Below are 15,331 nucleotides of genomic sequence, written 5' to 3' on the forward strand. Positions count from 1 at the left end.
TTCAACTCCCCTGCCATGGGCAGGGTTACCAACCACTACTACAGGCTGCCCAGAGCCACATTCAGCCTGGCCTTGAATGCCAGGGATGGGGCATCCAGAGCCTCCTACTGGACCTCCAACCTCCAACTGGAACAGACTATCCAGAGAGGTGGTGAAGTCTCCTTTGGAGACGTTCAAGACATATCTGGATGCCTGCCTGTGTGACCTACTGCAGAGAACCTCCTTTAGTGGGGGGATTGGATTTGACCTCCAGAGGTCCTTTCCAGCCCCTGCAATTCTGTGATTCTGAATTATGATCCTGATAAAATAATTCAGTCTGATGTTCTCTCCTAAATCAACACATGTGGCATCTGATGGAATCTGTGGGATTTGATATTGTACGTCATTAATTTTTTTTGCATTGCAGCCCAGTGGATCTATTGATTCTCAGACAGGTTTCCTGCTTCTGATCTGCCAAAAGAGAATTAGTTATATGTTTCTATATGCTTTGCTACTGAGGCTTCAGAATCCCTCTTAACCGAAGCCCCTGCTTACATATTGCTACCATTCATTTTTATTGGCTTCACTAAAGTTGAATTCCTGTATCTTGATTTTCCCTAATTCATTCTCCAAGCAGCTTGAAAGAATTCAGCTGAAAACAAAACCTCAAAGTGCTTATATAATGAATTACTTCTAAGCTAGACGCTAGAAAAGACAGAGGAGCATTTATCAGGAATGCTTGTGGGCTTGGTGGTTACGAGCTTAAAAAAATATTCGGTGGAAAAGCTTTTGTCCCATGACAGAGATTTGAAAGGCTTCGGCTTCGGATTCCAGCGGAGGCTCAGGCCTGTAATCACGTTTGAAATGTTCCCTTTCAGAAGGCTGGCCGGCTGCACGGGAAGCGAGCCGGCTCGGGGCTGCCTGCGGCCGAGCCCATCACCTGTTGGGGCCCAGCGGAGGAGGGCCCGGAGCAGCCGCCCGGCCCGGCCCCGCCGCCCACCCGGCCCGGGGCACCCGGGGGAGTGCGTGCCGGGAGGGAGCCGGCCCAAGCCCCAGCTACAACCCCAGCCTCAGCCCTGCCCGCTGCGCTTCCCGGCTTGGAGAGAGCGGAGCCTGGGCGGTAGGCAGGGACAATGGAGGAAAATGAAAGCCAGAAACTTGAGCTGTGCCTGGCTTGCTCAACAGACAGCAGGCAGATGAAGGGTAAGTAAGGGGAAGCAGGAAGAGGGAGTTGCATTTAACCATGCCCCTCGTTGCTGCTTTTTGTAAGTGGAGGGAATGCATGGGGAAAAAAAGAAAGAAAAAAGCAAAAAAGCAAGCAAACAAATAAATAAATAAAAAGCATGTCTTTCGTGTGCTGAAAGCTCTGAAGGTTTCCCTAAATCTGGAAGCGTGGCTGTACACCTCCGTGCAGGCTCGGGAGCGGGCAGCGCGGCTGTCAGCCCGCAGCGCCGGGGCAGGGCAGCAGCAGTCCGGTGCAAGAGCGGAGCTGGGAGCACTTTTCTCTCGGAGGTTGCTTTAAGTCGCCGCAGATTTCGGCGAGCTCGGGGTACTTTGTGTGTGTGTGTGAGCTGTGGGGGAGCGCAGCCAAGGGCGCCTTTGCACAATCGGTATTGCACCATGTTTTATCTGAAAGCGAACGGAGCTGCGAGCTGGGGAGTGCTGCGTGGGACGGTCCACGTGCAGCGTGCAGCTCAGGTAGCACGGCATGTCTCATCTAATCTGCATCTGCTGCAGCGTTTGTGGAACACCTGTAGACGTTCTTGCTTCATGTGCATTGTATTCCTCATAGGCGCTTGAAGAGAAGTTGTGTTACTGTCCTCCTATGAAATGAGCAGTCTGTACGTGTGGTCCTAAAACTCACACACAGCTCTGTGTGTCATACCAGAAAACGTTGCATAGAGAAGTTTGGTTTCTTGGAAGATTCTTGGAGATGCGTTGCCTGCTACTCTCTTGACCATTTTTGAACGTTAAACAGTTGGTTAGTGTTTACCAAAGCCTGTGTGTTCAATGGGAAGGATACTTTTCACTTAAAGGATGTGTCTGAGTAGGGGGGAGGGGGGAAGAAAACCCTTCATAGCATATGTACAGGTGGTGTGAAGCTGACTGAGGTACACGTGTGGCTAGGAAAACTCAGCTCTGACCAGACACAGCTTCTGATTCTCCAAAAAAAAAAAATGTTGTTCTTTAACATTCATTACCAAATTTAGTAGTTTTGGCCCATATCCAGTAGCTACATTTGAAAATTTATTTGGGAACAGATTTAATTGCAAAGGCAATCAAATAAATAGGAATGATTCCCAATCATCTCAGGCTTGGCTGCCAGCATATCATAGGTGGGTTTGATTCATGCTGTTAAAATGTATTCTTTTTTTATCCTTTAGGCACTGAATACAGTGTGCTTCAAGGCTCAGCTTCACAGGGCTGGAGTGGGTCAGACCCACACTTGTTGCTTTCTAAAGTTATTCTGAAAATGTCCCTCTCTTATCACCTGGATTGCAAAACAGGAATGTTACTATTTTCACCCAATTTTAAGTGATGGAGCAAAGTGACTTTCCTGACCTTTGTGGACTTCACAGAGGGTGTGACTTAGAAGAACCGCATACCGGACTTTTAAAAATAACTTCAAGTCCCAGCATTTAATCCTTCACGGTAATCTTCCTGATGATCTCAGGCATGGTGCTTCCGCACTACAGACCTGGACCTTTCCCATAGTTTTCACTTCATGGCTACCTGCTGTAGTAATGGGCAAAGAATTCTTAATATAAGTTTTTAGGTTAGAGCTGTTCAGGCTATTCAGCCTTTAGCTTCTGAATGTGAGGGAGGGAGAGAGGGAGACAAGCTTATCATGCACTTCTCTTGCTGTGTTTTCCATCGGCTTCTATTTACTCGTTTTCCAAGGAGGGTACTTGCATAATTTATCCTTTTGCTACTCTTCGCTGCCATCTGGGAACCATCACATGATCCTTCACACATTGCACAGTTATCTGTGGGGATTGATTTTCTAGGCCCATTATCTTCACTTCTAAGATATGGTCTGTTTGCCCACGCTGTTATTGAGCAACACCAGGGTACAAAATATGTCTTATAGTTTCTCCTTGGAGCGCTCTGGTGTGGATCTCTTATGTTCCAAGTTACACAGGGGGTATTTTACCATTCCATTTCATCCTGGCCATGAAACTGATTTGCCAGTATTTAGGAAGTGACCAAGAAGGAATTTTTAAGTGACTACTAGGAAAAGATATTCAAACATCACACAGAGTTTGGTTTACATGTCAGCCAAGATGCATAGTATTATCCATGCTCGTTTGTTTATTGCTGATTTGCATAGATTTGGGCAACAAAGCAATGCAGTAGTTACTGCACGGCAGCCAGAGCAGCAACAAGAAAGTCACGTGCTGATTTGTGCTGCAATACGGAGGGATCATGCTGAATGCCCAGGTCAGCCTCCTGGCAAGACTAGCAATTAGTTTGCATAGCTTGCATTCCTTTCTTTTCACTGCTCTTTATACAGTATTTTCCTAGTATATGAAAGAAAAATAATATAATTTGCTGATCTTTCTAATACAGTATGTGAAAACTATGGTTTGTTTTTTTTTAATTCCTTCTCAAGGTTCCACCCATTAACCAATAATTCTAAAACAAATTATTTGATATGTCTTATGTTTCAGATAATTAATTAGCTTTTCCTTAAACTACTGAAATGATTGAAGTGCAGAGCTTGGAGGGGCTTTGCACGAGGATTTAGGGGCTGAAATCCACAGCCATGAGCACTCAGTTGTGCTTCTCAGTATAGCATTACCTGCCATATCTTTTAGGACTTTTCCAACCTTGGTGATTCTGTGATTCTGTGATTCTAAGTACTTGTCACCAATCCAGTGGCTGAAACTGCTGCTGTGACAATACTTTAAGGGTTGGTACAGAATTGCTGCATTCAGTTACCCACGCACACACTGACTTTCTAGAGCTCAAAGGGATTTCCTTATTTCTCTCCGACACCTTTGTTCCAAAGCCTCAGCCTCAGGGATACAGCTTCTGTGTTCTCAATGCACAGAGATGGTAAAGTCCAGCCAACACCATCCCACCTCTTTTTTTTTCCCATCTAAAATCCACTGAAGTGACTGTGCAGCTTTCAGAAACCAGTTTGACTCAGTGTGTCTGGAATTGCCACACTTGGTTTTTGCAAGCAAAATGTCCTCTTTTTTAGCCAAGTGTAACTGACAGTAGGTGCTCTGAATGCTCAGAAAACAGGGAGGGTGGATGTTGTTTGTTGTTAAGTTGTTCTTGGAAAGGTTAAATGGTAGCATGAAGAATGTGTGTGTGTTTGTATGTATTTAGGTTGTCAGAGTTGTTCTTGCTCAAAATGAGCTAGAGGTGGCCTCTGCTGTGTGCGGTTTTGGGCCTTATCTATCTTTTTAAAGGACTACAGGAAGAAAGCAGACTGAGGAAAGAAACCTCTCTTCAAAGCTTGAGCATCCTGCAGTTTGTTCCACTAGTTCTGAGGTGAAATAACATGGGGCTCGATAGTGATCTGCATCCATGCTGTCCTCCAACAACTGTCCCATGCTGTGTCTCCAGTGATACAGTGATTTGAAACCACATAAGAACAAAACTCCCCGTGAGCCAAAGCTGTTTCCAAAGCAGTGTCTGAATCTGTGTTCCTCAAAACAAAGCGGCAACTGCAGGCTAGGCTTCTGTTTTCTGGTTGTAGGATAGATTCCTGTAGATGCAAACAAGATGATGTTGGTACTTTGGAGGCTGTGAACATTACAGGGACCTTACAGAAACTTGCAGGATTTTGGAGGCCCAGTCCTCTTGGACCAAAGCAATGGCTTCCCCATTTAAAGTGGTGGGACTTCACAGAGCTCGATCAGTGGAGGTTTTTCTTTATCACCAGGCTTGATGTTTTGTGGGACTTGGCAGACAAATGGTAATGTGTGCCAGGAGGCAGAAGAGTATTCAGAATGAAATCCTCAGGCAAGTGGTGGGCAGTCTGTCAATCTGACTGGGTGAACCATAAATAGAAGCGAGTAGGTGCCTGTTTCCAAACAGCATTGCCATATGAGTGGCAGCACTCAGGGGGGGCTGTCATTGGTAGCAGAAAGGGCTTTGAGTGGAAAAGTAGCAGAAATGGGGATGTACAAAGACCATGCAAAGAAAGGGCCTTCCTTCTCTTGCAGAGTGGCTGCTAAGGGTTAACACTACCGTGGGGGCCTGGGCCTACCCAGCACCCAGGACTTGGAGAGGCCTTTTCAGTGCTTCTGGTTTGGAGCTTTTTTCTTCTTTGCTGACAAAAGATTAAGGGAATTTTCAAAGGTATTAGGTAACAAGGCTCCAGACTACACTTCTTTGCTCACCAGAGGGTTCATGTTACACAGTTACCTGAAGATAAGCCAGCACTTACCTACCCTCTGTGTCTGCCTATCTCTTTGCAAAAGTAGTCATGATCTTTGGTCTTAAAGCCAGTTTTAAAGTTGGAACATTTATCTGAAGTTTTTTGTTTGTTTGTTTTGTTTTTGTCTGTATATCACTCAAAACTTGGTTTTCTTTTTGTTTCTTGAGAAATTGTTTGTTGTGGGAGCAATGTTGTATTTTCCAGCCCGCTGTCGTGAGACGTATAAAATCCAAGGGAGATCCATGAAATTTAAAACCATACCACAGTCAGAAATAGAGGAGGAAAAAAAAAAAACCCACAAAGCCCTCTTATTATTTCATAGGTGTTTCTGAGCGTGTTGAAAACACACTGAAAAAAGATTAAGGATTTCAAATCTGCTTTGTCAAAGGAATGTTCTCTGTTGGTATCTTTTGGGATACGAGTTACAGGGCCATTAAGGGTACTGGAGATCTCCGAAGAACACTGTTCCTTGCCCTGGAAAGAAAGCATCCTGTGGGTTTTAAAGGTCAGGGAATGAGGGCCCTGTCAGATCTTCTTTTCAAGCCACATAGTGGTGAAGATGATATAAAAGGAACATCTACTTTAATCATGTTCACTTTTCTGTGAGGCACTGCTGTGGTTCTGCATTGAAAGTAAGTACTGTGCTGAGCTTATATAAATGATTACGTCCAGGCTGCTGATTAGAACATATGTATGCCTAATGATGCAGAACAAGCCATTGGGCACTACCAGACTTTTAAACTGACCTTGCTTTTTTATCAGTCTGATTATTTTCATTTTCATATTAAATTGAATGTTGGGATTTTGTTCTTAATTTTTTTTTTTTTTTTTGCCTTTTTGTTTTTTGTTTTTCAGACCAGGCAAAACACAGTTTGCATTTAACATCACTAGATGATGCTGAATGCCTCCGATCTAAGGAGCTACTTTCAACACCAAACAGTCACTCTTCTAATTCCAAATCCACACGTAACATCCCTCGAAGACATACAGTAGGTGGCCCTCGCAGTTCCAAAGAAATACTGGGAATGCAAACCTCGGAAATGGACAGAAAGAGAGAGGCTTTTCTAGAGCATCTGAAGCAGAAATATCCCCATCATGCTACAGCAATAATGGGACATCAGGAGAGACTAAGAGATCAGGTATGAAAATCAGATACGTATCTTGCTTTTTGTTAAGGAATCCTTATAACTGCTACCTCACTTTGAATGTGAGGTAGAAAATTGAATGTGTTAACCTCACTACAGAAGGTGAGAATCTAACAAAGCGTTTTGTGTTCAAAGTTGCCTAGGATTCAGTTTCTCCTTTGAAATCAATAGAAACAACAATAATAATCAAACTGATCAAAATTACCTTGGAGTTGTTTGTTGAAACTGACATTTTTGAGGAGCTTTTCATTTTTTTTTTTAGAATATACACAGAGAAAGGGATAAGGTGAGACTCTTGATCTCAGTGTGTGGATCTCCATCTACTTTTTCACAGCTGAAGGGAAAATATGGAACAGCTGTTAGCTTTTGTTACATTTTCAATATTGGCACCACTGCCCGAGAGAAAGGAAAATATCTGTAGACCATATCTGTGTGCTTTAGCTGTCTCTGTTACCCTTTCATTTGCTTTCTTTTCTACTTCTAAGTCTCTTAATATAAACAGACTGGATGTATCTACAGGTATCTGCCTCCTCCAAACTGTCTTGAGATCAACGCCAACCTGCCCAGAGTGTACCCTTAAGGTGCTTCTTGTCTGACTACAGTTGCTTTTTAGCAGGAAGAAGTAGATTTAGGATCGGAGACGATGTGATGATACACTGATGTATTTCTCAGAACAGGTGGAAGCTGCTGTCGCGCTGACCTGAATTTAGGGAATGCCACACAAGGGACTGTTCACTGCATGGCTCTGGTTTTGAGTGAAAAGTTATTTAGTTTGTTAAACCTTGCAGACTGTGTTGTATTCCAAATATAATAAATTTCAATAAGCCAGCAGAATGTAGACTTCACTGTTAAGTATCTTGTGCCCGTTATTCTCAGTTTAAAAAATGGTTACAACAGCAATCCTGTTGTAATTTCTTTATCCTAGTGTTTTGTAGGATACTGGCAGCAAATTAATTGTAAGTAAGGATTAAAAACAGGTTGGCAAAGTACTGTACTCTGCTATGGGAGTGCTTATGAATTCTCAGTGTCTTTTGAAACCTTCCAAGACTTTAGAGATCAGAGCAGTTGTCACTCGGTACCTCCCCCTTACAACTTCTCTTTGACAGGGTCTCTCGAGATCCCAGGTGCTATCACTGCTTCAGTAAGACTGCTAGCATCCATGTGTATCCTGCTAAAATTGCTGCAAGACTTCAACTCTAACGAGAGTGATCTATTCCTTATTTTTAAAGCAGCTTTCCTACTTTCCTTTGAAAGTCTGGACTCCCCCACACACTTATCTCTTTCATGAACTCTAGTGACTGTGTGGAATGTGCCGGGTGGTGGATAAAGATAGCATACAAATTAAATAAAGGGGGTGGGGGCTGAAATTCAGAGATTAGATCTTCTCGAGTCATGTAAATATTTAGTTCCAGTGTTGCAGACACTGCAAACCCAGTTTGAACAGCCTACAGCATTACACCCTACACATTTTGTAATTTGATCCTTTTCTGAAGGCAGTAAATTACGGAAGGAATGCAGTAACTGTTTCTGCTATTTGTTTAAAATGTGTCATCCTTGCTAATTTATTGAGGGTAAAATTATGTGAATGTCTCCTGCTTCTATTTTTTTTTTTTTTTTAATGATTGGACATATGTATTGTTTTAAAATTCACACTCCTTATATACAAAATTACATTAAAATTACTATTAGAGCATTAGATTACAGTTCTTGGGAATGGGGAAGACTGAAGACTCCATGCATTCAATGTAGTTGTTTTTTTTTTTACTATTTGTGTCTAAGCATGTACACCCATGTATCTGTATTTTGTTTGCACTTATGTGTATATGCACAGGAATATATGTATATAAACATATTAATGTATAATGCGGACTTACTTGGCAGCTTTGTGAAAAGACTATAATGTCACTGCTTTTAAGAGTGTATATGTGCAGCGTATAGACTTCCTTTTTAATTTCCATGTGCATGTATCTGTGTGCATAGCAGTTGTGTAGAAAATGTGAACTGTATGTGTGTGTAACATAAATATGTCACATACAAAAGTAGTGAGATGTGTGGGAGGACAGGAGCCGAAATGTCACCATTTATTTTCTAGGCCATTTTCCTCCCGTCGTGTTTCTCCAGCTGCTCCAATATCTGGGAAGTGGCATCATTATCCATGGTGGGAATTCCCCCACTGTGGAAGATCTATCAAGGGTAGTAGCCAATGCAACACCATGTTCTGATCTCTGTGTCAAGCAGTACAGCTGGAACATGAGACATCCCAAGATTTGCAGTGCATACTGTCATTTATCTTCTAGGTTGCTCTAAACTCTGCCAAGTGTGTAGCCAACAAAAATGGCCCAGAAAATCAGTAATTCTTTCTTTTTTGTGAACTTTCTTCCCTGGCCTGTTTCAACCATCTGTATCTGAGTATGACGGCAGGCCCCTGGTTTGCAGTGAGTAAACATTAGGGGAAGAAAATGTGTTTGATGTTGTCAGTTCATATCGTATCACCTCTGTCTGTGTCTTCTGCTATGTATTAATGATTTCCTCCAGGCTTTGTTTATTTGGGTAAATCCCTCCCTGCATGTGTGTTCTCGGAACCCATTTCTGCTCAGATAATCTGCCACAGAACTGCAGGACAATAGAGGCCAGGTAAAAAATATCAGTGAGGATTACTGATGGTTAGCTAATGCGGTGACCTGCAGCCTCCCAGCTGTGCATACAGATCATCTCTCTTCCACTTCACAGGTTCACCATCCTGCATGTGATGTCTTATTTGGGAAGGCAAAGCTCACAGAGACAGGAACTGTCTTTATTTGTGGTAGGGCCTTGGGATGTGGCCGCAAGGCAAATAATCCACAGCTGTGTTGCACAGGGGAGTTGCGCTCATCTTCACATTGTGCTGTGTCCCTTTGTAAGCCAACCCCATAGCCAGACACAATGACTCCTTCCACCTGGACATCTGCAAAACCAAGGAACAAAACTGTTTTATTTTTATAGATAAAGCTATTGAAGAAGCTTGCATTGAACACGGTGCATCTACCTGATCTGTGCTGATGGGCATAATCCTCAGGAAAGTTAGAAAGGGAAAAAGAAGACAAAGGCAGAAACTGACCTCTGTGCTGTGGAGTTTGAGTTGGGCTGGGTCAGCCTGGTGTGTTGAGCCCCACACAGCCTGGGAGCAGAGAATAGAACAAGTGCAAACACTGGGCCAGCAGTGCTGCAGGTGAAAAGGACTTTGCAATTAAGAGGTTAAAAATGCTAACCTTGCCATGGGAGGTGGGTAATCCCTGCAGTGAACCTGTTCTACAAGTCACCTCAGGGGGAAAAAAAAAAAAAGAAAAAGAAGAAAAAAAAAGCTTTTCTGAGTGAGCAGAGAGCAAAAGGGAGCCCATAGAAGTTTTTCAGAGCCAGAGTTTTTGAGTGTGCCTTTAGCAAATGAGCTGGGCAGTGTTTGCCACAGATTCCTTTTGTTGTTGTTTAACCAGGGGAATGCACTGCAGGACTGGGAAGGGTTGGGAACAGCTTAGCTTTTTTTGCTGGGTTTCTGTGAAGAGCGCATTTGTTGGCAAACAAAATCAGATTTCCATTGATTAAAAAAACAAACAAAACAGCCCAACAGCCAAACCCTTCTGGTGCACACGCAATGCTGAGTGCCTAGAAAATGGTGGTTGGGATTTTTTTGTTGTGTTCGGTTAGGTCTGAACATGACAGGTAACTCTGGCATCTGGGCAGGTGTGGTTACGGTTGCCATAGAGATTCGTGATGTCATGCTTGATAGAGCATGTCAAGACAGCTAATTTAACATGTAGATGTTCAAAAAGTCCCATAGGCCAGAAGTAAGCTGTATGCAAATAACAAAGTTACGCTGCAAAAGGGCGAAAGAAAATACGGCAGAGAGATGGAGTGCCTTTTACCTGGCAGCTTTAAAGGATTACCACAAGCTTCATTGTAAATTAAAACTTTGGGAAGAAAAGGAAGAGGATTTCTGAACGTTTCTCTGGGCTCACCTGTGGAATCTCACATTTCGGTAAATAAGTCTCTTTTCTCTCTCTGCCCCCGCTGTAAAAAATGCTTTTGAAATCATGGAGTTTGCTTCAGCCCGTTGTTCTTCCTGGCAGCAGGGCTGAGTCAATACGGCAAGTTTTTTTGGCATGGCACGTTGCGTTTTCTCTTTCGAAAATGAGTTCTTTACTGAATGAACTGAGAATTCGGAATTATTTGAGAAGTATTGTAATGTATTATGTTGATTCTATGAATCATGCTGCAAAAATGTCCTAGGTAGGGTTTTGGAGGAGAAACTAAGAATTGAGACACTGTATTTATTTGTAGATTATTGCCAGATGTCTCTTCTTTAACTGCTAAAATAGAATAGAAATAGAAGCCTAACATTACAACAGCCTTTCTTCAATCATTTGAGATCTATAAAAATACTGAGGCTTTAACATTTTTTGTTATTTATTTATGTAGGTCACAGTATCAGTTCCTTAAGCTGGATATATGTTTTGATATCGTAGGATAACTCTGGAGCGTTTCATAATAGGTTTTTCTTGGGCAAAAGCACATCTTGTAAAGGCAAGCATGTGAAGATAAAAGTCTGGTAACAGAAAATCTGTGGGGACTTTTGTCTTTCAGGTATTGGCAAAAAGTGATATTTTCAGGTCCTCCTGAGAGAGAGTAGAATCCCTGTGCTCTATGTTGTACCACTTTTTGTCCTTACACTGACCCAGACGGGTGAAGAAAACATCAGTACCTGAGGGGTAGCCCCCCATTGGCATTGCTGTGATAAGCTAAAATGAGGCACGTTTAGTTTTGTTGCTCTGATGGCTTCGTTTGGCAGGGGTTAGATTTAGGTGGGAATGGGTGGGAGTGTGGTAGTTAATGTCCGTGCTTAAAAATGTGAATGGGAAAAAATCATAGGTTCTGCCTAATGACACCTGAGAGACCATCGAGAGAAACTTCAGTTCAGTATAAACCCTCAGTAGGATTTAGTGTTATAGTGAATGAGAAAGCTGATGAGTATTATAGACACGTTACCTAATTCCAGGTGAAAAACTTGACATTCTGCATTGCTTGATCGGGCAAGGTAAAATACGCTTTTTTTCCAGAACGTATATTGATTATTAAAGCATGGATCCATTATTTATGGATTTGAAGTAGTACAAAGTGAAGAAATAGCTTCTCTTATTTTATTTTTTTGCCTGTGGCTTTCCTTGCATTTACACCCCTAGATTCTATCTTGGAACCAAGCCAGTAATAGGAATACTGTAGAATTAATTTCAGTTTAACCTTTCTGTAGAAGCCTGGGTGTTAATTATTTAGTAATAGAAAATGTACAAATGGCAGCATATCGAATGAACCAGCATATTCTGCATTCATTACACTGATGCCAGTTGATGCTATGGGTAGGGAGAAATCGATTTAATATTTTGTGAATACTTTTTCAGACTGTGTGCTGATAACTTAAGAAATGATATTTTGTTTTAAGATGCACATAATTGTGAAGAATGCAGTTTTAATCTGGATACATGTTTCTGCTGATTTTTCTAGCTGAGGAAGTCCATTTCACTGAATTACTTGTGGGTTCACAAACTACCATGTATAATGTGCTCTTTTATCTGAGAGGTCGGTGTCCTACAGTCAGAACTTGTTGTTGTGTCAGCATAATTTGTAGGTGTTTGTTTGTTTGTTTGCTTTTAAAAGCTTCTGAAGTTGTTTCAGGAGATTTGTGAGCTGGTGTCTCATCTCTGCTGAAGGGTACTACCTCCCTCCCCACATGAGATTGCCTTTCCCCTTTGTAAGCCCCACAGAGCATGTTGCACGTTCAGGAATGAGGACCCTCCCCAGCATACACACGTGTTCTGTCTCACATACCATCTGGCACAAGTATTTATTGCTTTCCAGTGCTTCTCTATGGTAAGGGCAACTGCTCTTACTTCAGGTTGTTAAAAGCACCAAAGTAAAGCTATGAAAACGAACATTCGAAACATGATTGCAAGCTTAAACTTCTGCTGGAACCCAAGCCCTTAGCTTTTGTTTATGGAAGGACATGAGATGACATGTCCATTTGTTTTGAGTTGAAACATGCTCTTTAGCCCCCAGATAATGCTGTGATCGCGAGATACTTATAAATAGCTAGATAGATAAATGAACAAAGAGCTGTTTCATTAGCAAAGTAAAGTGGGTTTACTTAGTATTTGCTATAATGGTTGAGGTAGACAAATATTCCTAGCATAATGTCTCAGTGGAATGTCTTTCAACTTTACTCTTTATTTTAAAAAGGTAAAGCAAAAGTGTATACTGAACTACTACCCCTTAGGCATCTCTTCTTGGAGTAAGTGGAATTTAACAAGAATGATGATACTTGCTTTGATAAATGTAAGTTCCTTCATTTATATCTATCAGTTACAAGTAATAAAAAAGCTACTTTTTTTTTTTTTTTTTTTTTAAAAGGCTAATAAAGCAATTCCTTTTCTTTTTCCCTCCCTCTCTCCCTCCCCCCACGCAAATCACACACCAGAGCAGTTACTTTGCTCCAACAGGATTAGTAGCTTTTTTTTCCATGGCAGTGCCTGAGTTTTTTAAATAACATGTGTTGTTTACAATTGGGAAGTCCACGGTGCTTGTTCGTATGCTTACCTTTGTTCATGTGAGTTTCATGCATGTATTTTTCTAACCTAATGTTATGACAGAGAAAAGTATTTCCAGAATCCTTTTTTTTTCAGCTGACTGAATAAAAGCACGCAGTGAGCTTCTTTAGGTGCTTATGTCTAGATCCAGTAAAGAATTTAGGACTTAATTCTCTGTTAAAACAAAGTCTGGGCAGCTGCATTCAAGAGAGTTACCCATGGAAACCTCTCCCAGTTACTGCAGGCACCTGAGATTCCTTAGGTTTCAGAAACTTAAGCTTTTCTGAAAAAAAAAGAAAAAAAAGAAAAAAAAAAAAAAAAGAGAGAGAGAGAAATCTGGAGGTGTTTATGGATGAATTTTTGCACATAATCACTGTAGTCCTGGTGCTTTCTGAGCTACTTCTGTGGGTAACTGGTAAGTGCATGGAAACAGTCAGCACAGCCTCATTTGATGGATGGGACCAATGCAGGACTAGCTCAGTAGAGCTGGACAGTGGGATCTGTGTCCTGCAGAGTGGTCTGGCAGTGACCACCCTGTGGGACAGGCATATCCTGTCTTTCTGAACTTGTACCTGAGACCTGTGTTCCTCTGAGAAGGCTTGAAGGAGTCTGGGACAGGCAAACTTTACAATTTTCCTTTGATGTTGAGCTCCTGGGCAATGATGTATTACAGAGTTCAGTCTCGGTAGCTGTGTGGTGAGCTCTTCAAGCCAACTGCTTAATGAACCTCATCTCAGGAAAAATTGAGCTTCATGCTCTTTCTGGCTGTGAGGATCTTGTGTTCCTGTCTCCTTGATGTCAAAGCCTCAGGAGGCAGTGATGAAGGCCTGACCCCATGCTGCTGAGGCCTGCTTCTTAAAGCCTCTGCCTAGAGATGGAACTGTGGCTGTTGAACTTCCCTCAAAATGAGGCAAACAAGGAGCTCAATATTTCACTCTTCCTTTACATATCCTGCAAAAGTGGATTGGTGTGTGAGGGTGCTTTGACACTACTTCCTCTTCCAACTCTTGCTTCTAAACCAGAGCACTTGAGGCGCTATGTTTCACACTCAGCTCAGCAAAGAACGGCATCATCAAGAGTGCCATTCTACACAGGGCTCAGCAGCAACCCTGAAGTTCATTTCAAGCCACTTGTTTGCTTCCAGGAGCACAAGAAATTAGTGATGAAAGAGAAAATGAAGCCATAATATACTGACATTTCAGTCTGTGTTGCTACTGAGCTACCTCTCTCTCTCATGCATAGTTCTGGAGGTGTTAGGGAAGGTGTTGAGGTCAGTTAACTTGGCAGGTAGATGAAAATGTTTGGCAGTCAGGTGAAAGTGTTTTGTGAGGATGGCAGACCATGCTGGTAGAGCTGAGATGACAGCATTGCTTTCCTGGTCCTTGGTTCCTTCCATGGCTTGTGATCAACTTCAATGTTTATGAATATTTGCTCTTTCCCAAGACCATTTCGCTGTAAATGGTTATGAATGTGCTTGGTTGTTCTCTTTTCAGCCTAGTAAACCTATCAGCTTTCCACTGGGAACATTTTTGTGCTCTTTGCACGTTGTCACTTGGGAGGGGAGCTCATATTTATGTCAGTCATTAGCAAAGTAAATGCACCTCTGGACCATTGCTGCTGCACTACAGCATTTTTCAGTTGATATTTTAACAAAGGTAGATTGCACTGAAGTCACCTGATTAATTTACTTGGTTTAGCAATAATCCCTGTGATTTAAATCTCTTTTGTGGGCCTAAATAAGAGAACAAGATTAAATATGACAAACAAATCTCTTATGAACATTACGATTTCCTTTCAGGAGAAAAAGTGCTATCGTTAAAATGGCAGGCAACAACTGTGGCTCTGACAGCAGCCGCTGAGAAGTGTTTTTAACGTTCACTCAATAGGGGTAATTGTGCCAGTTACGTAAACTCAGAATCAGGTAGCATTGAATTTTGCATCTTGGCACATCAAGCCAACAGAGAGACTTCTAGTTGGATGAGATTTGTTTTCCGAGTCTCTGTTTTAAAGAGTCCTTTTTTTTTTTTTTTTTTTTTTTTTTTTTTTTCTGCTATTAATTAGTACCTTTTTTACTGCTGCATTTTGTGTGGCCTCATGTGCTGTGGTTTGCAGTGATTCCCGTCCTTCACATGGAGATTACTACATTAGTAAGCGCCAAGCAATGTTCTTCATTTAAGTTGAGATTTTCACCCTCTGGTTAG

The 15,331-nt window shown here is 42.0% G+C and overlaps 1 protein-coding gene across 12 annotated transcripts in view; it reads left to right on the plus strand.

Moving 5' to 3' along the window:
* Positions 1-15,331, plus strand: part of KIAA1217 (KIAA1217 ortholog) — a 337,137-nt gene that overhangs the window by 162,441 nt on the left and 159,365 nt on the right. For 8 of the 12 annotated variants that reach the window (XM_072328263.1, XM_072328267.1, XM_072328276.1 and 5 more), the window contains exons 1-2: positions 881-1,182; positions 6,230-6,513. The exons of 2 other annotated variants lie outside the window; for them this stretch is intronic. In XM_072328263.1, the coding sequence (XP_072184364.1) occupies positions 1,113-1,182; positions 6,230-6,513 (354 nt within the window). In that variant the 5' untranslated portion in view covers positions 881-1,112. Of the gene's footprint in view, positions 1-880; positions 1,183-6,229; positions 6,514-15,331 lie in introns of those variants that run through there. 2 more of the 12 variants (XM_072328265.1, XM_072328264.1) reach the window with 1 other exon arrangement.

Source organism: Excalfactoria chinensis, chromosome 2 (genome assembly GCF_039878825.1).
Source record: "Excalfactoria chinensis isolate bCotChi1 chromosome 2, bCotChi1.hap2, whole genome shotgun sequence".
In the NCBI taxonomy this organism is placed as follows: domain Eukaryota; kingdom Metazoa; phylum Chordata; class Aves; order Galliformes; family Phasianidae; genus Excalfactoria; species Excalfactoria chinensis.